This window comes from Rhinolophus ferrumequinum, chromosome 7, assembly GCF_004115265.2.
Source record: "Rhinolophus ferrumequinum isolate MPI-CBG mRhiFer1 chromosome 7, mRhiFer1_v1.p, whole genome shotgun sequence".
NCBI classification, from domain to species: domain Eukaryota; kingdom Metazoa; phylum Chordata; class Mammalia; order Chiroptera; family Rhinolophidae; genus Rhinolophus; species Rhinolophus ferrumequinum.
Window position 1 is genome coordinate 4,903,378 of NC_046290.1, and position 26,448 is coordinate 4,929,825.

Here is a 26,448-nt window from a genome sequence, read left to right on the forward strand (position 1 = left end):
CCTTTGCATTTATTTGTCAGTAAATTTCTATCTGTGCTGAAACGCTCTCTCGTAGGCCTTCTGTTATAGGAGGAGTCACTCAAGTCTATTTCCTTGTATGAAATTATTTACATCACAGCTGGCACAAAGTGGCGCTAAAGCCAAAGAGAGCCTTTGACAGTACACAGCCTCTCTATGTCTACACTGTTAACTGGTTTTTAAAAACATTAAATTTTAATGCCTTATAAAGCATGAACACATATGTTTTTATTACCAGGCACCACCTTAATTAAATTACATCAAAATGAACTTTTGTCTAAATATAATATAATTCTCTCAGTACAGTGAATTATCAAATGAAAAAAAATGCATATTTTCCAATGACTACTTAATTATGTAATTTGTGGTAGGGGAAAACTGATTTTTAAATATTAAAAGCAAACTGCCATAAATGAGCATTATTATTTTTTTAAATGCAAATCATTCAACAAGGCACTCTCTCTATTAATGTGCTTTTCACTTTTCACGTATTCATTATTTATATTCTGTCATTCCTCTTTTCAAAAACTAATTCAAGCCATCTACAATGAACATAACTATGCGAGAAGCTTTCATGTTTTCTTTTCTTGCAAACCTCCGATATAACTGTTTTCTCTATTCCTAAGGCTGGTTCTTTCCTGAACTAGTTTTTTGCACATCCATGTTGGAGGTTTTATGAGAGCCATTTGGGGGGAACAGAGGGCTTTGTAGGGAAGGTGACAGTTCTGTTTGGGGGTTCTTTTTTTGGTTTTGTTTCGGTCTTTTAATTTTTCTCTTTAAAACCTCCGCTCTCTGGCAGGACGAGATGCCTATTGTTTCTTTACCTCTGTGTCCTCTTGTAACAGAATGAATATTACTGTAGGTTAGACTTCTTATGGAAGAACAAGTTCAAAAAAGAGCGGGAGGAGATAGAAACTATGGAGAACCTGAACCGCGTGCTGCTGGAGAATGTGCTTCCCGCCCATGTGGCTGAGCATTTCCTGGCCAGGAGCCTAAAGAATGAGGTGAGACGGCGTAGAGCTGGTGGCCAGGATGGGGCAGTGGGCTGACTAAGCGCTGTGGGCTGACTAAGCACTGGGAGCTCCAGGCAGTGACCTAAATGCCTGTGGTCCTCCGAACACCTCAGTGTTCAGGTCCAGTATTGGCCTGAATTTGTCCATTTTCAGGAGGACACTGATTGGTTGTATAAACGTCAGTCGAGAATAATGAACGTCTTAGCGTGGAGTTGATTCATTATTTCTCATTTTTCTCCCCCAATCACGTAAAGTTCTGAAGGTTCAATACAAGGCACTCGGTTCCAAATAGGTCACAAAAGTGGCCACCACCTTCTCCCTGGAGTGGGAGGATGCCTTCCTTGCCAGCATGAGATAAAGGCCCAAATCCAGAAGCAAAATTAAATCACGCATCCTACACTTCTACTCATTGCTCATGGCTTCCCTGAGAGCCTTTTAAAGGTCTCAGAATTTCAAAGATACGAGGTAAAACTTGGGAGTCATCAACACAAGAATAGATCAAAGTCCTGAGTCCGTCCGTTTGAATGGAGAAATGGGAATTTCATGGAATGTCTAAAGGAATGGATATTTAGCACTGAAAAGGCTGGGGTGTCATTTCAGCAATGGCATAGCTTATGAAATGAAATTTCATGACTTTTTTTTAATATTCCTGAATTACAAGAGTCAGCTGATGTATCTACAGTTTAACACTCTTAGTTTGCGAAACAGGTATTTGAGCACCTACTGTGTGCAGAGCTGAGTACAGTGGCATTCCAGAGATGTATGAGGTGCAGTGCTGTTCTTAGGAAATTTTTCGTGAGGATGAGCAGTAGGTGAGGGATGGATGAACCCACAGATGGATGAACTCGTGAACAGATAGGCTCAACCGTGATGATGCTCAAGCAGCCTCGAGGGAGGAGAAGGCTTGGAACAGTACTTTTCTGAAGCATGTGTCAGGTTTATACCGAGGAGAAGTGCCAGGTGGGGGGTGAGATGCTGGACACGGTCCCTGTCATCTTCCTGGGGGCGTTCTGGGCTTGGTGAGCCAGTCAGGGCCCCCCAGCAGGTGTGACTGACCACAGGTCATTCACTCTTCGATTCCTTCTCGTGGGTTGTCCATGTTCAGTAGGGTATTCAGCTACCCATTTACCTTTTGGTCACAGATAATGAAATCACTGTATCTATGAAAGGGACCATCTGTTTTCATTAGCCACGTAAGAGCTTCCTTATGTCTGTATGTCTAGGCATCAATTCAGGCTGTAAGTTCATCATGTACGTCATGTTGCCCCTGCCCTCAGGCTGGGCTGGGCCTGGATACATCGATGAGAAGGGCAGAGGTGGCCTCGTCCTCAGGAAGGGACAGGATCCTGTTGTCTACCAGGGCACTGGCAGCATAACTGTGGGAGTCCAGAAAGGCCACCTCTGTGAGGAAGTGATTTCTGAACCTGAAAAGAAAATACTAGAAACTCGTGGGGAGCTAGAGGATGAGGAGGGAGAAGGAGAGAACATTCCAGGTCCTCCGGGCAACTTCCAGCCTGAGGCCAGGACAGTGCCTAGTTCAAGATGTAAAAAGGCCCCCGGGGCAGGCGTGCAGGCCTCACACATCCCCTGCGCCCCTCCTGAGGTCTCCCTGGGCCTGACTTGGGAATCCGTGGATTCTCTGTCTTCTTCCCTGTTTGCCTGACTTATTCTAAGGCAACCTCTGAACTCTATCGCCCCTCAAGAAATCACAGGAGAGCAGGATGGAGAAGGAAGAGGAGACCAGAGCTAGACTCAAATCTTAGCCCAGCATTTCCTATCATGTGAACCTGCACTTTCCCCCTCTGTGAATTGAGAGTAAAGTACCCGCCTCCGAGGATTGAGTCACGGGTGTATTCATGCCTGTAGAGTGTTCATAGAGCTGCCCAGCCTGTCACGCAGCAGACAGTCAGTGCTGGTGGTTTTCATGCTTGTCCTTGGCATCGTCATCTTTCCCCAGGCACTCACTCTGGGTGATGTCAGCAGACAGTGGGGAAACGCAGGATAGGGAATATATATCCTTGCCTTGCTAGATGTACCCCATTTCCTTAACGGCAGGGAAGTCAGTGGAATTGATACCACTTTTATAAAATTGGCATTTTTAACTAGAACAGGTTTCTAGAAGGTTACCTTTCTGACTTAGTCAGCATTAAGTTTGGCAATCACACATGCCACCAGTTGTCTTTGCAGGATGTGAGTGTTCACAAAAACAGCTTTGCAGCAAGAGAAAGTACAGGTCTCCACAATGAGCCAGCTCAACCACATTGAGCACAGAGAAGAAAAAGAAACCCTCGATTCTATTGTTTATGTATTTTGTACAGACTGTGGAGCAGTAGCAGAAGGCATTGCGGGGTGGATGGCCCAGAGAACAGGAAGATGACACGAGTCTAGCTTTTCCAGGAAGTGGCTGTGACCTGCCATGGGTCGCCATTCCCCTGATGTGTTTGTTATGAGACCTAAGTAGGGGAAGAACGTTCTTCTCAGAGACCACCCTGGAGTCACAGTGCTGTTGAAGTGCTCACTCTCTGCCAAGGGATTCATTTGGTTGCCCAGAGGACGGAGCTCACCAATAGCATTCATGCAGAGTGGATTTCCTCGCCCTACCAGACATACAGGATTTGCCAGCCACTGGCAGTATTCCCTCCACTCAGAGGGCAGCCTTCTGGTCGAACAGAACTCACCTCGTGTTTCCAGGAGGAGGGGGCATTTCCCATGATGCACTGTACCATGATGGCACCTGCCCATCTAGCCTTTCGTGGGCCATTCGGGGACCCTGAGGAGTCAATGCCAGAGGGACTGCAGGTCCTCCCTCCCAGGACTAGCCCCACCCCCATGCTCACGTAACAACCCTTCCTTTCTGAAACTTTCACTGAAGTTGAAGGTTTCATTATATGTTGGGAAAATTGTGGAACCACCTTGAAATTGTGTTTATAAGACATTGTAATTTTACTTATGTCTATGTACACAGAACTCTGAGCCTCGTTCTATTGAGAAAAGATGTTTTAAATATTGTTGGTGTCTAATACAAGATGATACGTAGCCTGAGGAGTTTCACTGACTGGTCCTTTCTGCTGTAACTAAGAAGTAACCTGATGAGTTTCATCTGCTCCCTTTAGGAGACGTGAAAGAGGGAAGTGTATAAAGACTTCAAAGAATGTAGCCATAACGAGTCATTTTAGGACAATGCAGTGGTGTGGGAAATCATTTTGTTTCCCTTAAAGGACACTTGTTTTCTAAGGCAAAAGTCTGTGGTCTCTTGTCATTGTCTAAGGTAGAGATGCAGAGAGATTTTACTGGGAGGACACTGCATATTGGCTGGTAATGGCAACGGGAGCGCAGGGCTGAGCGTTCTGAGCCTGCATCCACTCATCAGAAGCTTTCACCTGTGAGCCATAGCCAGTGTCTGCAACGAGCCTGGCCCTGGGGTGAGACCACGGGAGTGGGTTCTGTGGTGGCTTCTTTGCCAATCCGAGCATAAGGAAACACTTGCATTAGGAGCACGCTTGTTTGAAAGGTTTCCTGGTGCTGAGCCCTTCCTTTTCTCCTGGGCAGGAGTTATACCACCAGTCCTATGACTGCGTCTGTGTCATGTTTGCCTCCATTCCGGATTTCAAAGAGTTCTACACGGAATCCGATGTCAACAAGGAGGGTCTGGAATGCCTGCGGCTCCTGAACGAGATCATCGCCGACTTTGATGATGTAGGTATTTGAGAGTGACCCTGCGAAGGCGGGTAGCCCCAGTCCCATGCTGGTGTCCCCTGGCCGGCACATGTGACGTTGTTCAGCATGGCATATCTTAAAACTTGACCTTTGATGTCATTTCTTGTGGCTGGAGTTAAAGCGTGTTGTTCTTTTTAGGTCCCAGGCAATTTTGGAAAGACAAATGTATGTTATGTGTGAGCTGGTATGATTGCTAGGAACAACTACGAACATCTGTTCAATAAAATATATATCCAGTGTGCTCGTGAATTTTCTCAAAAGGCTTCAACTCCAAGGCTCACCCATCCATTTTTATATCGAAAAGATACTGAATCGATTCATCCTAGTAGATTATTGGCATGTCTGTCTCTGCATAACTCCAAGGTCTCGGTCAGATATCAACTTGAACTCTGCGTGGATGACATGCTTTGTTATTGAAAAATCAATATGTATATGAGGTAATATACTTCAGAAGGGCCAAAGTACGAAGTCTCACCAAGAAACAAGGTGAACATTTAAATTTAAAAAAAATATTACAATGAAAGACACATTGCTATAATCTCCCTGAAAATACTCCCCCTCGCTTCGAACACACCTATCCCATCATTCTTGCCACTTTCTGAAGCAGTTCTGGAAGTCCTCTTTCGTGAGTGTCTTTAGTTGTGCTGTTGTGGCTGCCTCGATGTCTTGAATCATTTTGACTTTGGGGAAGAGCCAGAAGTTGCATGGTGCCAGATCCAGTGAATAAGGTGAATGAGAACACACTATAATGTTTTTATTTGACGGAAATTGCTGTACCAGAAGCGATGTGTGACACGGAGCATTGTCACAATGGAGGATGAAAACGTTTGCCCGTTTCTCAGGCCATTTTCTAAGCACATCGTTTCTTAAATGCTCTAATAAGCCCTTATACTATTCAGAGTTCACTGTAATGTTGCTGGCTACAAATTCAGCTCGCACAATTTTTTCAAGGTAAAAAACACAATATCACCTGGATGGCACTCAGCAGCAACATTCACTGTATGTTTTGATCACACCTTGTATATGTTTTAGAATTTGAAATAGGTGTGATTTTTCAATTTTCAACATTCTGTCTTTGGAAAGAATAATGTGTTCGTTTTACAGTAAGAACAAACACAGCTCTGGTTTTTAATAATTTTGCTGCTATATCATTCTTATACATATTAAGCCAAATATAGGAAAACTAACACCTATGAACATAAATTCATCATGATTTATGGAACTATGGAATACAGTGATGAAATTATGTAATATGATGGTTTCAGGCCCACCTTCTAAATGACTTGTAGGACCTGTACATTTTATCACCAAGAGGTTGACTAAATACTCACAGTGAAGTAATAACTACTAGAGATTTCCACTGTTATCACATGTTCATAGTGAAAATGGTGGCACATTTGCTCCAGGGGCCCCAGTAAAATAAATGTGCCCCAGTGCCAGTGGGTGAGTGACAGTACCCTTTCATGTTGGATTAGCTCTTCGATATGTGGTAAGGGGATTTGCTCTCTGTTAAGTTCTCTAACATGTAATCTTGAAAGAAACTTCTCAGAAAGCAGAAGTACCAAGGAGAGGTCAAGAAGATGCTCCCAGACTTTGGTTGACACCATTGCTGTCCTGAGCAAATTTAGAACCTTCTAGAGTTTCCTTTACTTGCTGTCTCCATCATTCTTTCTCATTCCTACAGCTTCTCTTATTTTTACCTTCCCTCCATCCCACCCCAAGGCCTAAAGTAGTGGGTGGGGAGGAGTCAAGTAGGAAGATTGTAACTGGGGCAGCAATATTAGGGTCTGAGCTAATGGGAGGTGCTGTTCTAGGTCTTCGTTCCCTTCACGTCAAGGGCTCAAAGGGCAAAAGCCAACCCTCAGCACAATAATTGACCATAAATCACCCTCACCACGCAGGGGAGACCTCACTCACTGAGTCATACTTCTGTAATGGGTCTTTCAGACACTCAGTCAGGAAATTTAATTGAGGCCATTATCATGTGCATGATAATTTATCCTGGTTTCGTCACTAGCATATTTTGGAAGGTCATTCCTGTTGACTGGAAGTAAATTATTATACGAAATTTCTTTCCAAGGACATGCTCTGTGTGAAATGCACAAAATGTTCTTTCCCAACAAAGCCCAAAGTTGAAGGATGAGTAATCCATGGTTGAAACATCTTGTGTACCCGTTACTGTAAACTAGAATTTGAGGATGTCTCTAGGAATTGCTTGGCCCTGGGTCAGCTCACTCTGCTGAATAACTGAGTGATTGTCTTGCTTTGCAGCTGTTGTCCAAGCCGAAATTCAGCGGAGTTGAAAAGATCAAGACCATCGGCAGCACATACATGGCGGCAACGGGTCTGAGTGCCGTGTCCAGCCAGGAGCATAGCCAGGTACAGAGGTGCCAGCCATACACGGGCACATGTGAGCCCACAGGTCATCCTGGTGCCAAAATGGCCATGCGATGACCATAAAGTCTACTGTGCGCACGACAACCTAATGATTAAGTTCTTAGGTGAAAAGATGGGAATTCCAGAGGCTTCTGAGGGTCTGCTCACTGAACTTTCTCTGGTAGACAGGGAAAGAAAAACCCAGACAATCTGGGAGCTGCTTGATACCAGATAAATATACAAAAAGTAAAAGATTAGAGCTGTTTATTTTAAAGTCAACTCATTACAGGATGGGTCCTGGTCTTTTGGTTAAAAACAGTGTAGTCAACAAACAGGCTGACCACAGAGAAATTTGCTTGAAAAGGTGGCTTGAGCAAAATTGAGTATCTTCAGTCACCCAGCAGTTTTGAGGGAGTTTTCTGTTTGGGTCAGTGTGTGTGTGTGCGTGTGTGTGTGTGTGTGTGTGTGTGTGTGTGTGTGTGTGTGTAGATATGCTTGTGTAACTTGTGGGTCCATAAACAAAATCCCGTTTCCCCTCAGGACCGTGGGCCCCCTGACGGGCACCAACCCAGGTCCCTGTGGGACAGAGGTGGGGGGACAGCACAGGTGACCAGAACGTCCCAGAGCGCAGTTTGCTGGAGGCAGGTGGAGCCCCCAAAGACAGGAAGGGCTGAGCCTCAATGCTCAGCTCCCTCTCCCACAGACACAGATGGAGCGAGAGAGAGACAGTGGGACAGCAGTGTGCTAGATCAGAGCCCCTCGTCCAGGGACATCCCTTCCCTCTTCTCATTCCTGGGCAGAGACTGGAACGTGAAACGTCTGACTCGGGGTTACCACCATCGTTTCTCCAAGTCAATGGGGTCAAACATATTCCGTTTGCTCTCTTCCTCATGCGTTTGCTTTCAAATTATTGTTTTTAATGTATATGCATTGCTTTAGTAATAAGGGCAAGTAAAGAAGCAGACATTAAAAGAAACCCTACAAGAGTCTCCTCTTGGGTTCTGAGCAGCGCCCTCCCAAGTCCAAAAGGAAAAATGTCACCCCTGTGTACATGGTGTCATGTATTTTGAATGGCTGGGTTTTTTATGACCATGACATTAAAGTGTTGAAAATCTATTGAAACATTGTAAAGCAGAGGTATTGAAATATACAACAATATTTTAATTTTAAATAGCTGATTTGTACTAAAAATAGACCTAATTACAATTTTAGTTTCTTGACTTTATTAGAAATAAACTTATACTTTTTCAATACCTTTAATATTATGGGGAAATGACGCACAAAAAAATACCATAAAATCATGTATATGGGCATGGACATTTTTCCTTTGTCTCAGGCTCTGGGATGCTCAGCATAGCATTGTCAGAGCCAGTCTGTCTTAATTGGCTCCACTGCCATAACGACGTACCACAGGCTAAGAGGCTCAAACAACAGAAATTTATTTCCTCCCAGTCTGGAGGCTGGAAGTCCCAGATCAAAGTTCCGCGGAGCATGGTGCATGGTGAGAGCTCTCTTCCTGGCTGACAGGTGGCCATCTTCTGTCTGTGTCCTCACAAAGCAGAGAGAAAGAAAGACTTCTTGTGGGGAGACAGTTAGGGCTTCATGATGTGATTTGGAGGGGACACAATTCAGGCCACAGCCCTGCCTTCATTTAAAACTTCAATATTTTCGTTCATTCTGGATTTTTCTGCATCAATGTTGACTTTCTAAAACATTGTTTTAGGGCATTATTTCTCATGATTGCTGAGCTCTTTGGTACCCCCATAAATTTTGTGCCCAAAGCGAGCGCCTCACTCTCCTGCCCCTACTTTCAGCCCTGATTATGAGGCCCCTCCAGCTGATCACCCCTGTGGCCTTTTGGGGCACTTGGCCTGATCACACCCACTCCAGACCTTGCTCCCTGACAGCCACTTGGGGATCCCTTGGCAGGGCCTCAGAGCAGAGTTCCTCAGAGGTACCTCCAGGTGAAGCTGGGGGCCTCCTGCATAGAGATTACACAGATCCATTCACTGAGTGATTGTGTGCCCACCCCGTCTCAGGACCGTGTTTCATTTTCTTCACTCTGTCTTACAAACCCACTACCTCCAGTGAAAACCCTCTCCTTTATATCCCCTGACATTTTTGAACACTTACTAAATGCCTTCTGAGTCTACTTTAACAAGCCTAGGAGAACCCCCGTCCCCTGACCCATTTTACAGATGGGGGAACTGAGGCACGGCAGGTACTTGCTAATGACTGCCCCTCTGTAACTGCCCTCCGTCCAGGAAAGGCATGTGTGCAAACAGAGATTCTGACGTTAGGTGAGCATGGAGAGTGTCTGGAAATAGTCAAGGTATCGTAGCACAGGCTGCTACAACAGAAATACCATAGACTGGGTCATAAATGGAAAACATTTATTTGTTCTATTTCTGGAGGCTGGAAAGTCCAAGATTAAAGCACCAGCGTTGTCTAGTGAGGGCCCACTTCGTGGTTTACAGACGGCCATCCCTTGTTATCTCCTCACAGAGTGGAGAGCAGAGAGAGCGGAAACAAGCTCCCTCCAGTCTCTTATTCTATTCATGAGGTCTCTACCCTCCTGACCTAAAGCCCTTACGTCCTAAGACCGTCACACTGGGAATTAGGCTTCCACATAGGAATTTGGGGGATTCACAAACATTCAGTCCATAGACAACAGACACCCCCCAAAACTGACCAGGGAAGAATTAAGGAGCCCTTCTGATCTCTGCAGCTGCCAGTCTCATAGCAGCTAAAGCGTACTTTGAAACTAATAATCATAGCTTCCTTTCCTGGAAAAGTAGAAAACAGTTTGGGTCTCTGCTGAAATGAAAAGCAATATCCCAACTCTGCGTATTTTTTGTACAACACCAAAGCTCTCATGATGCGTCATAAGTAGAAAGAAATTTCCTCTGATTTTTAAGCTACTAATAGGAAACTGAAAACTGAAAAGAAATGAACCACTGTTCTTTGCTGCTGAGAACATCAAAGACACTTAAATGTCAGACACTTAGGTCATTGTCAAAGCCACATATCTGGATAGGATGCTCAATGTGTGGGAAGGAGAAAGGTACTGAAGTAGCACATAAGACAATGTCTTCCTGACAGATGCTTTTCATGTCAAGCAGAGTAATATCCTTCTCTAAATGATCACGGCAGAAAGCAAATAAATCCCGAGCCCCAGGGGTACAGGTTGAACATGTTGCCTATATCAATTCATTTCACCTTAGCCATAACAGTATGAGGTAGATAGCTACTGCCCCATTTCAAAGATGAGGAAACTGAGGCCCAGAGAAGTTCAGTGACTCAGCCACGGCCAATAGGCAATGATTGTAGAACCTGGAGCTGAACCCAACTTTGTCTGACTCAAAAGCGCTGGCAATTATTTAGTGAATTTCTGGCATCTAGACAAGTAGTGGTCCGAGTGTAGACAATGATCCTAGGAAAATAAAGGACAAGGTGAATGGGCCTGCAGGTCTGTGGGAGATGGACCTAGACAATGAGAGATTGGGATAGAGGGGGCAGAAAGGAAGGCCAGGCCATCTGAATCTCAGGTTTCCAGGTTAGGGATCTGAAGCTGAAGAGTCGAGGATAAGAGCTGTCCTATGGGCTGTGAAATGATACTAGTGTTAGATACACATGTGTGAGCTCGCACTGAGATATCCGAGTAGAAAGTCAGTTGTCCACAGTGCCGGGGGCTAGTTTTAGAGCCGTTAGTCCACAGTTCTCCATTAGCTGAGTATCTATTACAGCCATCACCCAACCCACTTGTCACCATGGTACTGGCGAGAGTATCAAGGAAAACTGCTTACCTATTTGTTTATGTTTATGCATATTTAATTTAAATATCTCCCTTAGGAAGCTTACAAAGAAGGAATGCAAGGCAAAAGTAGTTTCAAATTAACAAAGTGGAAGGAACCTGTAAGATAAGATGGGAACAAAGATGAGAATGGTACATAAACTGCAAATAGCAAGAACTTGAGCCTGTTCTAGATGCCTGAAGTCGGCGGGGGGGGTCGGGCAAGACGGCACAGTTGTTCAGACGAGGCCCCTGGAGTCAGATCGCCTGGTGGCAAAGCCTGGATGTGCTACTTCCAGGAGTTCTTGACCTCTCTGGATTCTCCTCTCCCATCAGCCCCATGTGGGTAAAGGTGGAAACTGCTTCCTGGGTGCCACAGTGAGGACTAAATACATACCTGCAGACAGGCGTCCATCCACTATTGCTAGTGAGTGTCCAGCAACCAACACAAGTCCAGTGTTCCAGTGTTCATAAAGTGAGATCGAAGCACTCACTCATTCATGTATTTGAAGACCAAGCCCCGTCAGGTTGGAGTGGGGTCCTCCCCGACCCCAGCCCTGACCCAGGTACTAGCAGAGGCCCTGGTAACCATGACAATGGGTTGGTAGTGAGCAGTGCGCTCAGGAACTTCCTCATGGAAACAGGTCAACATGTTGGGAGCGGGAGTGTTTGCTAGAACGTCCCTTAATGTGCATATTAATTCAGTATGTTCTCTGTAGAGTAAGGTCAGGTGGAGAACAGTGAGTCCAATTTAATCCAAGTTGAGTGACTCTAGAGCAGGGGTGTCAAAACTGTGGCCCGCAGGCCAACTGTGGTCCGCAATCCATTGTTAATTGGCCCGCAGCAAATTCCAAAAATATATTTAGTTTACTTAAATAAACCAGGTGAGGCAATACGTACTTCACCTTGAGTGAGTGGCCCGGCTGTGTGTGTATTTTACTGCATATGGCCCTTGGTGAAAAACGTTGAAAACAGTTTGGACATCCCTGCTCTAGAGGGACCGATGGATGGTGTAGCAATCAGGACATTTTCCACAAATGTTATTCCATGCCTCTGAGTTTTGATAAACACTGGGAAGTGGTGAGTTCCAGTTGTGTTCTCCGACAGGTACCTGAATGTCAGGTGTTCTGAGCCACCAAAGTGGGGCCGGTCGTCATGCTGTGATCATCAGCTCCCCTTAGAGAAGGCTGGCATCCTTCGGAGAACAGTAAGGTCTAATCAGATCACCCCAGGAGCCCCAGGCAGAGAACAAGATGCTCCTTAGACAGCAGGTCTAACTCTTCAAAGGCAAGCAGACGATCCCCAACATAGCAGGTGCTAAGTGAACATGTGATGGATGGAGGAATGGAAGGAGAACAGAGGAGAAAGCAGGAGAGAAGGCCTGTGTTCATTTTGGCCTAAAAATTTGCCTTGGTTGCTACCAAACCGTGTCGCGGATTATAAGATACCCTCAGGAAACCTGTGTGTACTTTAAGCAGTGTTCCTTGATGGTGCAACTTCAGAAACAAACAGCTTGCAAAATGTGTTCCAGGAAACCGACTGTGTCATCTCATTGTGCGGCTGGAAGTCAGTTACATATTTGGAGATAACTAACAGAAATTATTTGGATCACGGGAGAAAGAGCTGCTTTCTACAGCCATCAAATAGTTATCAAAAGCTCCGTTATAAGGACTTCTTGAAATGAACTGAGCTCTTCTAGAAACTGAGCATAATTTTGTCTAGGGTTTGCTAAGCCCCGATGAGTTATTGACGTTGGCTTTAAACCCCTTCCCAGAACTCAATCTCTTCATTTATTACTGAGGTCACATACAACCTCCAGTGTAAGCCCCACTGCGGGAAAACAGATCAGGTGATAATTTATCAGCAAGTGAAGCTGGTTCGCTGCCCCTTGGTTCAGTAAAAAGCACATCATCTCTCCCGCGGCCAATCTGTTCTCCTTGCTAGGAACTGGTCATTTGTACTGCACAGGATTCTGCCTGTCGACTTAACGGTGTATTCTCCATTAAGGAGCATGACGTTTGCCAACTGACGGCACAAACCTCCAAGTCATCTTCTCCTCCTAAGTCATGAGACAAGAAATATTAACAAGCTCTGAAAAACCTTAACGGTCCTTAAGAAATGATTCAGCGTTTCCACCAAAGTTAGCGGACAGTCGGCTTCGTGGTTTCAATTTTTTTAATTGCGTTTTTCTCCCACGATTTTAAGTTACAGATTTATGACACCAGTAGTATTTCATTTGTCTTTTCATAGATTGATGTAATTCACCAAAGGAAAGGAAGAAGCTTTTCTCTCTGAGCCAGAAATTTAGTTCCTCTTCTCTATTCATATTTACTTTATTTAGTGCAATGGTCTCAACTGGGAGCATTTCCGCCCCCCCCCCCCAGGCGACACCTGGCGATGTCACATCTAGACAATGTCACAGACACATTTGGGGCTGTCACATCTAGAAATGGGGGGCTGCTACCAAAAGCTGGGGTGTGGAGGCCTGGGGTGCTGCTCAGCACCCTGCAATGCACAGGACCCCCCCAGAACAAAGAACTGTCCCCCCCGGATGTCAGTAGTGCCAAGGTTGGAGTAGCCGTCTTTAGCACTCTCCTCTTCGCTCCCGTTATTAAAATGCAGCTGGTTGTGCTGAATAACCCTCCTGGCGTTTTCCTTTTTCCTTAGCTGCTACCCTGGTTATGTCTACCGTCTTTGTTTCTCTTCTCACTCATCCCAGCCGAAGCCCTCAGACTTTGTTTTTATCTTCACCCCCATAGAGAATGATCCCCCAGGTCACCAGGTGCTTCCCCTTTCAATGTCCCCGAGAGCTTACTGGATCCCTGATTGAGCTCCTGTGGGGCCCGATGGGTTTAAACACTCCTCCCAGAACCCATGGATGTCCTATGTTCTGTTTCCCCCAGTCTTCTCTCAGGAATTTCCAGGGTCTCTTATTGATGCCCATCCCAACTGAGGACGCCTCCAGTCTACCCCAATAATACTCTGTTTCCGTTTCTCCCCTCACCTAGTGCCTGGGACTCGTAAGTGATCCCTCCTGGGTGTGTGCTCCCCAGGTGAGCAACAGTTGGCTTTGACCTTCTGCCAAAGGTTGACGATTCTCTCTCTGTTTCTCCTAGACATTTCTTCCTGCTACCCAACAGTCAACCAAAGCGTAGTTATTTAGTAAGCATGTATCAATCCAGTGCTTTTCCTTTGATCACACTGTGGAGACACAAATTACGAGAACAGTCTCTGCCCTTGTGGAGTTCACAAATGAGTGAAGGAGACAGACTCCAAGGAGAAGACCACCCTGATTGCAGGGCATCCAGCCTACAAGCCCACTGGCAGCACTGAGAGTGCATTTCACCAGGCAGGCTGCATGGAAGCCGCACTCCAATCTATCTCGGTGCCCCATCATTAACAGTTGGGGAAGCACAAACCTTCAGGATGTGTAAAGTAATGTTAGGTTGGTGCGAAAGTAATTAGGTTGGTACAAAAGTAATAAAGAATCTATTTTTAAAATATAACCAAAAATAGACATTTTAAAAGATGAATTTCAAAAGTTGATATAAATACAATAGGTGCTACAAATTAATGGTAAATATAAATTAGTAACAAGAATAGTAAACTCTTCTTGTAAATTACAGTAAATTATAGTAAATTAAGAGTAAATAGCAATTTCTACTTCTGCCCATTGGAAACCTTGCCCTTCCCTTCTTTTTCAGCTCCATACGTAGGATAACTCTCCGTTCCTCAAAGGATGATAAACCACCCAGAGCCGAGTAAAGGCAGGAATTGTTAACCCCTGTTATTAGTTTGCTCAGGCTACCATAACAAAGCAAGCCGGACTGGGTGATTTAAACAACAGCGGCTTCTGTTCTCACAGTTCTAGAGGCCAGAAAGCCAAGATCAAGGTGTCAGCAGATTTAGTTCTTCTGAGGCCTCTCTCCTTGGCTTGTAGCTGGCCTTCTTCTCCCCATGTCTTCACGTGATCTTTTCTCTGTGTGTGTTTGTGTCCTGATTTCCTTTTCCTATAAGGATACCTGTTGTACTGGATTAGTCAGACTAATGACCGAATCTTAAGCACCTCTTCCAAGACCCTGTCTCCAAATACAGCCACCTTCTGAGGTCCTGCGTGTTATAACTTCAACATGAGTTTGGAGGAGCACATAGCAGCCCATAACACACCCTCCCCACATAGGCCAAAAGGAAGGGTGGTATTTTGAGACCCAGTGGTATTTAGAACTGTAGCCAGCGTGGAGTGGGCAAAAGGAGGAATGGATCCCCCGAGCTGTCTTCCTGCCTGTCCCCCACCATCTCCCCTGGCCCTCCCACTGATTAATCCAATAGGAAGCCAGGGGACAAGGAAGAGGGAGTTCCTACAGGCCAGCCTCCCCAAGCCCAGAGCCCAGCAGAGAATGGGGAAGACTGGGTGTAAGAGGCAGATGGAGAGCCCTGAGCCAGCCTCTCCCCAAAGGTGTCTCTGTTGGCGATTTCTGGGTTAAAACAGTGTAGGCCCTACCCAGTGTCTTCTAGTGTTTCACATTTCCTCATGGCCACAAAAACGAATTCAGGCACAGTGCTTCCTTGAGATGAGATTTTTATTTTTATTTTTTTTTTTTTCCATCAGTCGTCATCACTGGTCGAGATGAGATTTCTCACAAACGTCTGCAGTGCATTGCAGAGTCGTAATGTGTGCATGTTCCCTTCTGCGTGGAGCCCGGGTTTGTGACCCAAAGGGAGAATTCCAGCCTGTGAAGCTCTAACCCCCCTACTGCATGTGTTTCTTTGTCCTCAGGAGCCCGAGAGGCAGTACATGCATATCGGCACCATGGTGGAGTTTGCTTTTGCGCTGGTGGCAAAACTGGAAGCCATCAACAAGCATTCCTTCAACGACTTCAAGTTGCGAGTGGGTATGTTGTGCAGAGACCTGGGTTTCAGTTGTGTTGAGGCATGGAGTAAGGATGGATTCCCAGGGAACGGTGATCACCCTGGTGATGCTGAAGTACAACAGTGACAAATGCGTCCATAGAGCACAGGACTGGGTTGCAGGTGGAAGGGCTCAGGGCAGTGGTATGTCCCTCAGGGACTTTTGCACAAATTAGAAAAGAAATTACCTGCTTAGTTGGACCAGAACTGTAAGCATTTGGTTTAGCAAGTAGGCTGTGAGCTGGCTTTCCGTCCCACCTACCTGTCCCTCCAGCCAGGGACAAGCTCTGGCATTCACAGCCATCGTCATCCTGAAAAGCTCATGTAAGCCCGTGACCTAAGCCGCTCCCTTTGTTCATGGATGACAGCCAATAAAACTAGGATCCACCATGGGCTGGCAAATGCATCGAGACTTCAGGGAAGTGAAACTGGGAAAAGAAAGATTTTTTTTTACTGCATCTCAGAATTGTTAAAATAGTCATACTCCTAGGGTGTCGTGAGTGGGACGTGGCTATCAAAGTAGCAGTCTCACACACCCTGGTGTCTTTCCACAATGTCAGACTTCATTAGAATAAAGCCATGGATCTAGTCCTACTGACTCGGTTTCCCGCGGGCATTAACCAAGGTTCCGGCCAGAGGATAGTGTCCAATAATCTAGGGAGAGCGGTTTCACACAAGAGGGTCACACCGGTTTGCAAGCAATAGGGTTAGGCAAGGCGAACAGAGGCTTAGGAAGGAAGGATGAGAGAGAGAGTCAGTGTTCAGCGAGAGTCTCTACAGAGCTGGGATGCGTAGCATGAGGCGTCAGGCCGTGCAGGTGAGATGGTCAGGAGGTGAGGCTTCAGGTGCTCCATCTGGGACGAGTGCAGGTGCAGCTGTCCGCTCATCAGCTGAGGCCTGAGCGAGAAGCCGTCCGTGAGCTCTGATCTTATGCTCGAGACCGGGTGCAGGGCCCCCATCTGCAGTCCCATAAAGCGTCCCGGTGGTCACACTCCACCCTGCATCTGGAGTTACCTGGTTAGGGCGCTCACTGGGTATGCCGTTCAGGGGGTGCTGTGGCATGACTGTCACTTTGTGACTGACGCAGCTATCAGAATCATTAGCGTCCGTTTTGTGTTCATAATCAATGCTTTATATACAGGGTCACGACCTACAAGAACGCCAAACTCGCAAACGTGTGTCCTAGGTTCTGAAATAGCTATAGATTTTCAGATTGAATATTCTATTTGAAGAGAAAAATCCAATTTTCTTTAAAATTAAAAAAAAAAGTCTAGTAAGTTCTTTACTTACTTTTAATTGATTTAGCATGTTTCATGATTACGTGCCTTTTACAAATGTTTACCTCCCCAAATTGCGTGTTTCCAGCCCTCAGGTGAGCACACAGCTGCCTTCTGATGTTTGTACAGTTACTTGCAGCCATTCACGACTTGTAAGGGCTCCTTTGACCATTTTGTGTTATTCTTGGCAACACACTTTGCTTCTTCTGAAAGCAAGTCCACACAGAGTAGTTCTTTTAACAAATTCCATCTGACTGGCTTTTCACTTCTCTTGCACAGATTTCAACTTTTTTAAAAACCCTGATATTTAGAGCTATTTTCTTCCTTTGCTCTGCAATTTTTAAACCCAGAAATATTTTACATCTCTTGAGCAAATGAGATTCTCCTCCCTGTATGTCTTATTGTCAGCATCTGAACACATTTTAGTGTTATCCGTTCTCACCGCCTTGCACGGTGGACCTTGATCTGGGCTCCACCATATACAAGGTGAGAAGGGCCAGGTGGGCAGGAGGCTGCCCCAGCCCCCTGCTGACTACATCAAACAAGGAGGCATCCCTTTGTCCCTGGAGAGTCTTGGTTTGTACAGCTTGGAAAATGGGCTCCTCACACTTCCATACTACCCTCCTTTAAAAAAAAAAAAATAAACAAATCTATAGCATGGCCAAATGGCGCCTCCATTGTCAAACATATGGACCAGAATAATCTCGCCTTTCACTATGAGGCAGAATGGGAATGTTATTTGCTAGTCACACGCAGTCATATCCAAAGTGCAGCATGCTGGGTCTGGACAGTAACCTTGTTTTACAAATGACTGTGAGCAGTGGAATGGACCTCCTTCAGTAGGTATTTACTGAGTGCTTACTTTACACTGATTATCAAATAACTAATAATATCTGTACACTCATTCCACGTGCCAGCTCTTTCTATTTCTAAGGAAGCCTGAGTTCAGTGTTTCACTTTACTTGCCTTTGAGTCCGTCCGCCTTTGGCCTCTCCCAGGGGGCAGCTTCCAGGCTCCACGTTGGTGCATGGCACCATCCAGTGGCAGTTCACCGTAGGAACTCGGAAGAATAACAGTGACCTCCACCCCACACTCCCCCCAAAAATGGTGATACAAATAATAAGAGCTGAATATTAGCTCCTAACGTCATTGTCTGCATGTTAAACTGTAGAATCAGTCAGTAATGGGAACCACAAATTGAACACGTGCTTGCACTTAAGTAGAGATTGCCCCATTGCCAGCAATCGGCCACGCTCTCCCCCGCACCCGCCCACCCACTCCAGCCGTTGACTGGCAGGACTCGGAGTGGCCCAGAGAAAAGCTGATGGCAGAGGCGGCAAACATCAGCGGCCATCCGCTGATGCCTGAGCGCTCTGACCCCTGTGACAGAGCTGGCATGAATTGTGTGGGATGTCTGAAGTAGAGCTGTGAGTTTTATTGAGTCCTCCGCAGCAAAGGAGAATTTCTTTCTCTCTGCTGTGAACCTTCGAAGGTTGGGTGGAAGTGTTTCTACTGCATTTCCTGCCTACCTTTCCACTGCCAAGAGGAAGCTTCGCCTAAAATCTATGACAGGCTGAAGTACACTAAGCAGTTCAGAAGTGAGAAATGAAATCTCTCAGAAACACCCTCATTAATCGATAGAATTTGACGCCTGCGGTATGGCCGGGATCCTAGAGCCAGGAGAAAACATAGGAGAGATGATCTGTCAACTATCTCCATTTGTATTTCTATGTCCTGCCTCCACACCGCTCCCATAATGACTCTGGGCCTATGTGTTTGAACTGAGTTCTTGGGACAAGGGCTGGTCCTAGCCGGTGCACTGGGGGGAGGGGGACAGCCTGGCCTCTCCGTTACTAGACAAGTTGATCAGAATTTTGAAGCTTCAGCTTTTTGTGGCAGACGCCATCTCCGTATCCCATCCGTGTCAAAGTGCACCATGGCTTTAAGTGTATACGTATAACAACTATGGTCTTATAATTGCAGTTACTACAAGGGGGTGGTCAGAGCAACTGTCGGTTCCGTGGTGGCCCAGGGTACCTGAATATCGGGGGAAGTAATGTATACTAAGATATATACATACCTATGTATGATTATGTGTACGCATACACAGTGTACTTGTTATAACACATAATGCCCACGAATCCCAGGAATCCAAGCTATCCATCGTTGTGCCTTGGTGAGGGCTCAGCCAGCTGGACTGAAGAGAGGTGACCCATGAATGTCCCCAGTGACCTTTGATTGAGTCTCCTTGGAGAATCACAGTTTGTGGGGAGGCTTACGCCCCAGAAGTTGGATTGTCCTCACTCTGATGGGCCCAGAATTGTAAAGTCCAGCTTCACAGGATCCAAGAACCCAAGCAGCAAAACCTGACTGACCTTCCAGGGCTTGTCTGGAGACCATCTTCATGTCACTTTTGCTCACTAGGGGTGCACAGGTGTCCTGGGATCCCCTCCAAACATGAGGGTCTTGGGGAGTTCCCTCGATCCTCTCAAGTCTACCTTCTTGTCTTTTTTGTCCCACTTGCGTGTTTGTAAGTGCCAGTCATCTTCTCAGTTGAAAAAAATTCCCCAAATTTGAACTCTATCAAAATCTCTATATTACGCATGTCCAGTTGCCTATGGGTTTTTCCAGACATGCGTAGACTCCCTTGCCAGCCGCCGTGCAAGTTAGGAGAGTCTTCTGGAAGGTAGTTTAGCAATGGGAATCAAGCACACTCCTCAGGAATTCAGTAAACTCACCGACGGGGTGTCTCCAAAGGCAGGCACCCTCAAGGTGGGGAGAAGCCTTGTGTCCAAGAAGCTCGGATGAAGACAGCAGAGCAGAGTCCTCACAAGCAGGGGCCTTGGGCCAACTGCCCAGCTCTGCGTTCTGCCTCTGCCGTCCACATCTTGTTTGCCGGCGCCACCCTTCTTCTTCCTCACCTGACAATTACAGGTGACGATAACAGAACCCACCCACAGGGCTGTTGTGGGAATTAAAAGTTTGCACATGAACAGCAAGTAGAAAATGCAGTAGAGTGGTGGTGATTTCAGCAAAACATTTGCGTGAACCCAAAAGTCCAACAGCGGCAGAATGGCCAGTGTACATAGTACAGGCACTCAGCCATTCGAAATAAAAATATGAGTATTTCAAAATTAATTAGGTACAAAACTATTGGAAAACAGTGTAATTATCATCACTTGCCTAAGATTATATAGCGACGTAGGAAAACAGTTGCCTTACAATGGTTAGCTTTTTAAAGCATAACCAATTTTATGTTATTATAGAATAAAGATAAATGGACATTATAATCATGAATCAAGGTCCAAAAGGGGCGAAAAAAAGACACATATTTTGACGTTTTTGAGATGATAAAATTCGAAAAATTCTTTTTCCTTGCTTGAGAGTTCCGTGGGCTAATGAGGTCTAATAAGGATGATTCGAGGTGATCTAGTAAAATGTTTCTGTTGGAGACAATTGCTGTCATTTGAATCATGGTAACCCCCTTCTGATGTGTCACAGGCATGAACCATGGACCTGTGATCGCTGGTGTAATCGGAGCTCAGAAGCCGCAATATGATATCTGGGGAAACACCGTGAATGTGGCGAGCAGGATGGACAGCACTGGAGTCCTGGACAAAATACAGGTAACCTGTCTGCACGGTCACCATGGCCCTGTCTGTCCTCTTGGGAGCCATACATACGTACGCTGATAATCACACTAATATGTTAAAACAAAGGAACGGACCTTGACGTTCACGTCAATCTTGAAAAACCTTGAGAGAACCTTGAAGAAAGCTTGAAATTTCCGTAAGTTTTTTCATTGGGGAAATGTTAATTCATTTCTGCATTAAAAACAATAGGCAAATATAATCATGTAAAGGTTACTGCAGTGTAAAAGCAAGGGACCACAATGACCAACAGGCAGTAGGACGGCCCAGTGGGAAGTGCAGGAGTGGTGCCTTCCCTCCTCTTCCTGCTCTCGCCACAACACCTTGAAAAGGGCTTTGCAAGGCCCCAAACCAGACCTCACCTCCAGCCTTCCTCTCCCCGGGGGCTGGATCAGAAGGAGGAATGACAGAGCCGATCAGGGAGAGGAAGACATGGAATCACGGGTGATGTGAAATGGCCGTACTAAATTGGACTAGAATGGGATTTTGAGATCTAGAAATGTCTGGAAAGAACTGGAATCCACCCAGGGCATAGAAAGGAAACCTGACAAATGAAAAGCAGCAGGGGGTGCATGCAGCGCTTGGGCACAGTGCCAGACACGTCAGACCAGTGAGGGACTGACTTCTCCACTTAAGAAGGACATGTGCATCTGTGCCTCACCCTCTGAGAGCAGCGGTTCTACATGTCACTGCAGCCAGGCCGTGTTCTGCAAGACAAAGTCTTGCCTCATGGCAAAGTTGTGTGAAAGTCACTGGACACAAATAGTAGGTGTGATCGGTTTGTAGTCCCCTCCGGAGAAGTCAGTGTGTCCCTGTTCTGTGTGCCTCTGCTCGACCAAGGTCCTCAGACAGCCTTGCTTCTTCAAATTGCAGTGGAGACTTAGAGACTGTATTAACCTCTGTGAAAGACTGTCAGCTCCAGAGGCACCAAAAACGGGCTTTTCACGAAACCTCTGCCTTCTCACTTGCCCTTCACGCTGTGCCACCTCGTTCCCCTAAGACGATTCTATTACGAGGCCTTTGCAATGCAAATCTTTAATGTTTACTGGAATGGGACAAACAGCACTTCTAAGTGTCTGCCTTCTTCCAGTCAGATTATTAGTCCCTGCTGGTTGGAAAGCAAGCAACATCCAACAAAGGGAGAGAGAAGAAGGAAGTGATGTGGGAGGAGAGGAAACGTTCCGGCATTCCCAGCCAGACTGGCCACACGGGGTTCCTCGGACTGTGGGCTGGAGCTGTGGTCACTCTGAGCAGACTTCCCCACTGCCCACCCTTAACAGGAATGGTCTGCCACCGTGCGTGGCAGCCTGGCGTCACCGTGCCCTGATGGCACCATGACTTCTAGGGCTTTCTGCATGCACATCACTACCCGCTCCCGATGCCCAGGGAGGCCCAGCAGTCCTGGACCACCCAGGGTCTGCTGTTCCCCCGGAGAGGGAGGCATGCTTCTGCCAGATCCACACTTTGCGCCCTGTGGGCTACCCTGTGCCCCCACCACACACCTGGAGCATTCAGAAGATGGGTGGTGGTTGTAAAGAGCTCCAACCTCCCAGCGGTCTTCAAGCACTTGAGATAAGTATGAAAAGCCACTTAAGAGCAGCTGGTCCAGGAGAGCGGTCCTCTGGGAGGCTGTAAATCCCCTGCAGGTCAACATTTCCAATGAGTCTGAGCTCCGGTGCGTCTCTAAGCTGATATCAGGCATCATAAACCGCATGTGGTTTAGTGCCGAGTGGCCACCTGAAAGGCCTGTGTGCACCCTGAGCCCCGGGGAGGAAAGGACTGGTTTCTGTGGGGCGGGAGTGAAGTGCGTCCACAGGCCCCTGTGGGCTCACTGGGCCCAGTAGCTGGAAGGTTTGTGTCTGGCTGGTTTCCTTCTCCTGTGGGAGGAGCTCACTCTAGCTCCACTAGCCTCTTATTTCCATTTATGTGCAGAAAAAAGAAAAAAGTAGTGAGACCCAGGAAAAATAAAAAGCGATGCAGAGGCCATGAAGAGCTTCTCCTGGGCTAAAGGAATGGGATCTTTTCATCCAAAAGCATGGCACTCCCACCGTGCTTTGTAGCCTAGAAGCCCAGAGAACATGAAGCCCACTGATCACCCCGCCAGGCTTCCCCTGGATGGGAAGAGCATCGCTGGTGGTAATCAAGGCGACAGCTCCCTCCTCCCCGCGTGTGTTGTGATGATTGTGTGGTTGGTGTTACAAATGCCAAAGGATCACTGGAGAACCAGTGGTGATGCTCAGCACCCGGAAATCCCGCCAAGTTAACCTCCAGGTGTGCGCGCTGTGTGTGTGGAAGGTCAGCAGTCAGATGCCTGCGGGACTCGCTCATTCCGATTGCCCCTAAGAACTCCGATCAGGAGAATGTATTTGTCATCGGAGCTTCTGGGCTATGTCCATGTTCTCTCAGCTCTTATCCAGAACCCAGCGCCCCTTCTGTGCTACAGGTTTCACCCCCAAGCTACACCTGTCCCCCTCGGGGACTTGGACTCAGTCAGGGGAGGGCAGGACTGAGCGTCTGGCACCTGGGTCCGCCTTTCCTCCCTGCTCTGCTCATAAGGGTCCTGAGGAAATGCATGCTGGTCCCCGAGCTAGGGGCTGGCTGCTGGGGCATGTTGCAGGAAGGCAGAATACAGTTTCTAGCTCTTTCCCGCAGCCTGCCCTTGAGATCTTTACACGGAACACTTCAGCCTTCCTTCCACAGATGTGCTCTGGGTTCTCGTAAGCACTGCCCTCCTATGGTTTGATGTACTTCGCCCCAGACCAGCGTCTACCCCAGGCCTCTCCAGCCACTAAGCCCAAGGAGGCTGGCTCATGGCTGCTGCCACGGCCCCACCATGGCATCGGCCTGACAGTGCCCACGCCACAGACAAAACTGTGATAGTAACATTGCTGTGTTGTCCACAACCCTGCCTGGCACATGCGTGTCACCCACAGACTTGGGTGGGGGGCCTACCGGTGTCATGTCCATTTCCTATGAAGAGGTGGGAGGAAATCCCTCCTTTGCTTGTGTGCATGTCCAAAGTGACAGCGTTACCAGGGGTTCCTGGGAGAACAGCTCCCTCCCTGTCTGCTGCAGACCCAGATACCTTCTAGATGGGCCTGCTGGGGACCATGTTCTCGACAGGTGGGTCTTCCCTCATCTCGGAAGCCAAGATCTCGTTCTTAGTCAAGCCTGTGCATGCCACCCGTTCTCTGCTTGAGAAAATGTCTCTTGCAGAAGGCTACTATGACACGAAAGCAGCCAGACTGAGGCAGGCCTGGGCTTCCTCCTCCAGATGTGGTTCCTCAAGGAGACCAACAGGTGGGCTCACGCTGAGGCAGTGCAGGCTCAGTGCAGGACCTGGCACCTCCCAGGCCTACCCGGCAGGCATCCCTGCCCTCTGACCCAGCAGGACCCGAACATGATTCAGCAGCCAGGACCCTTGCCTCATGGTAAAATGGCAGGAAATCAGGAGTCTTGTCGCGCTGACAGGCTACAAGGGAGGGGCTCACACCTTTTCGCATCCCTGTGTCAATCCAGTGAATTGAGGAAGCTCTCTAGACCTTACCCAGAGTGCCGTGTGCATGCGAAGGCCAGGGCAAATGACTAGTGTCTTTAGTTTTAGGTCATCTGATTCGTGTGCACGAAACCTGACACACGTGGTCATTTGCAGGAGTTGACTGCTTCTCAGGATGTCTTCTCCCATTTTTGTTAAGACCTGTTTTCAATATGATTCAATGTGATTCACATTATTTCCTGAAATGACGTTCATGACAATTTATAAACACCCAAAATCCCACGTCCATCATATTTTGATTTACCTTTATCCCAGATTTCTTATATGTGCATACTTAATCTTCACATGGTTGACACCGTACCAGGGATCCACGCTTAATTCTCCTTTTGTGGGCTGAGGCGGTTCTACATTCTTCCATGGTCTCATCCATGATATTGATCATGATCTCATCAGAGTTTACTTAACCCTGGAGATTACTTGAATTTTAAGTGTTTCCTTTTTTTTTTTTACTATGACAGCATTGAATTAAGCATTGTCCTCAACTTTTTTTTCTTCTTTTGGATTAGTCTCTCTTCCACCAATTTCTCCAGAGTGGAATTAATAGATCGAAGAACATGAAGATTTTTTGACTCTTTATCCTTGTAAGCAAATGACCTTTCCAAAGGGTTGTGTTAATATCCGTACTAAACACTTTTTCATTTGTCAATGTGTCTCTAGGTTACGGAGGAAACAAGCCTCATTCTGCAGACCCTGGGGTACACGTGCACGTGTCGAGGAATAATCAACGTGAAAGGAAAGGGGGAACTGAAGACGTACTTTGTGAACACAGAAATGTCAAGGTCCCTTTCCCAAAGCAACTTGGCTTCCTGAACAGGCGCCTTCATTTTGGCAAGAAGACTGTATTTTTTGGAAGGTACGATGAACTTTCTGACTGCAACTTTTGTCCCTCGTTTTTGATGTGCGTGCTCTGTTCTGTCCTCTGGAGCCTCTGCAGACTCGTTCCTGTGACCTGGTGGCATCCTGTTTGGTGTCTGACGTGTGCCAAGATTGTTCTGCCACTTGCACTGTGCTCACTCCTAAGGAGAAGGAAAAGGAGTGTGTGATGGAAGAGAAAAGCTTTCAAAGAACTAACACAGATGATAGAGGTGAAACAAACAAAAATTCTTAAGGCAATAAAACTAGGGGCTGTATGTTATCTTCTGGTGCATGTTCTTTTCGGGGAAATATGGTAGCTCGCCAACCGCATCCGCTAGTCTGATATTAAAACACAGTATTTGTGAATCAGTTGATTCTGTCACCCCACATGGAATTTGACTGTGTCACCCACGTGTCTCATTGCCAGTGGCTGTCCACGGGCCCCAGGTGGGATCCGTGGCTCTGTCACCTTGCTCTGCTGTGTCGTGCCAGCAGCACGTGGCCATCCATCACCAGAATTAGTTCTCACAACTTAGGACCAGTTTTGTACCAAACACGTCTGATGTTTTGATGCCATTGTCTTTTGTAAGGTTAATTCATTAAAAGTTTTATGTACTTTGGTTTGTAGTGTCTATATCCCGCCTGCCCCCACCACCACCACCATCGCTGCCGCCTTCCTTCTTTCTCCTGTGGTTTGCTCCAGAATCAAGGTTTGTTTCCCATTCATTCTCCCTGTTGACAGTTGTTTCAGAAAGCACTCTCCAGAAGCCAAGATTGGGATGTTCCTGAGTCATTCAGATGAGGACAAAGTTTGTGACATGGACAATTGATTATGGGCCTCTCTGGAAAGAAAGGAAGCATGCTCCATGGGTCAAGGGGTCTGCTTTTCATTTTGGCATCTCTGGAGAGCATTTTCAGAAGAAAATATTTTAACAATGAAAAGATTTTCTACTGGCAACCCCTCTGTTCATACACTTCTGATCTACCATAACCCTTTGATAAGCTAGCAGACACAGGCTGCATAAGGGTGATTTGGAGCTACGTAAATTAGCAATGACAGCAGTTTGTACGACCAAGAGAACCTGCCAAGCCGCCCTATTATGTCTGAGGAGGCGTAATAGCCTCGAAGATAGAAGACCTCACAAATTTGGTTCTAGAAAATCCAACTTGAAACTTCTGGTTTCTTCTTCACATAAAGAAGTCATATTTTGCCAAAAGGTGAAAAATAATGCAATCGTGTATAATCTACCATTTAAAAGCAAAGCTGCAAATCCCAGCCTGGGTG

General features: G+C 46.6%; 1 protein-coding gene across 1 annotated transcript in view; it reads left to right on the forward strand.

The window, feature by feature from the left end:
- Window positions 1–25,783, forward strand: part of ADCY2 (adenylate cyclase 2) — a 359,401-nt gene extending 333,618 nt beyond the window's left edge. Inside the window, exons 20-25 of the mRNA XM_033110844.1 lie at window positions 864–1,022; window positions 4,581–4,727; window positions 7,020–7,127; window positions 15,695–15,809; window positions 20,604–20,728; window positions 24,966–25,783. Coding sequence (XP_032966735.1) covers window positions 864–1,022; window positions 4,581–4,727; window positions 7,020–7,127; window positions 15,695–15,809; window positions 20,604–20,728; window positions 24,966–25,118 — 807 coding nt within the window. The 3' untranslated portion in view covers window positions 25,119–25,783. The remainder of the gene's footprint in view (window positions 1–863; window positions 1,023–4,580; window positions 4,728–7,019; window positions 7,128–15,694; window positions 15,810–20,603; window positions 20,729–24,965) is intronic.
- The last annotated feature ends 665 nt before the right edge of the window (window positions 25,784–26,448 follow it).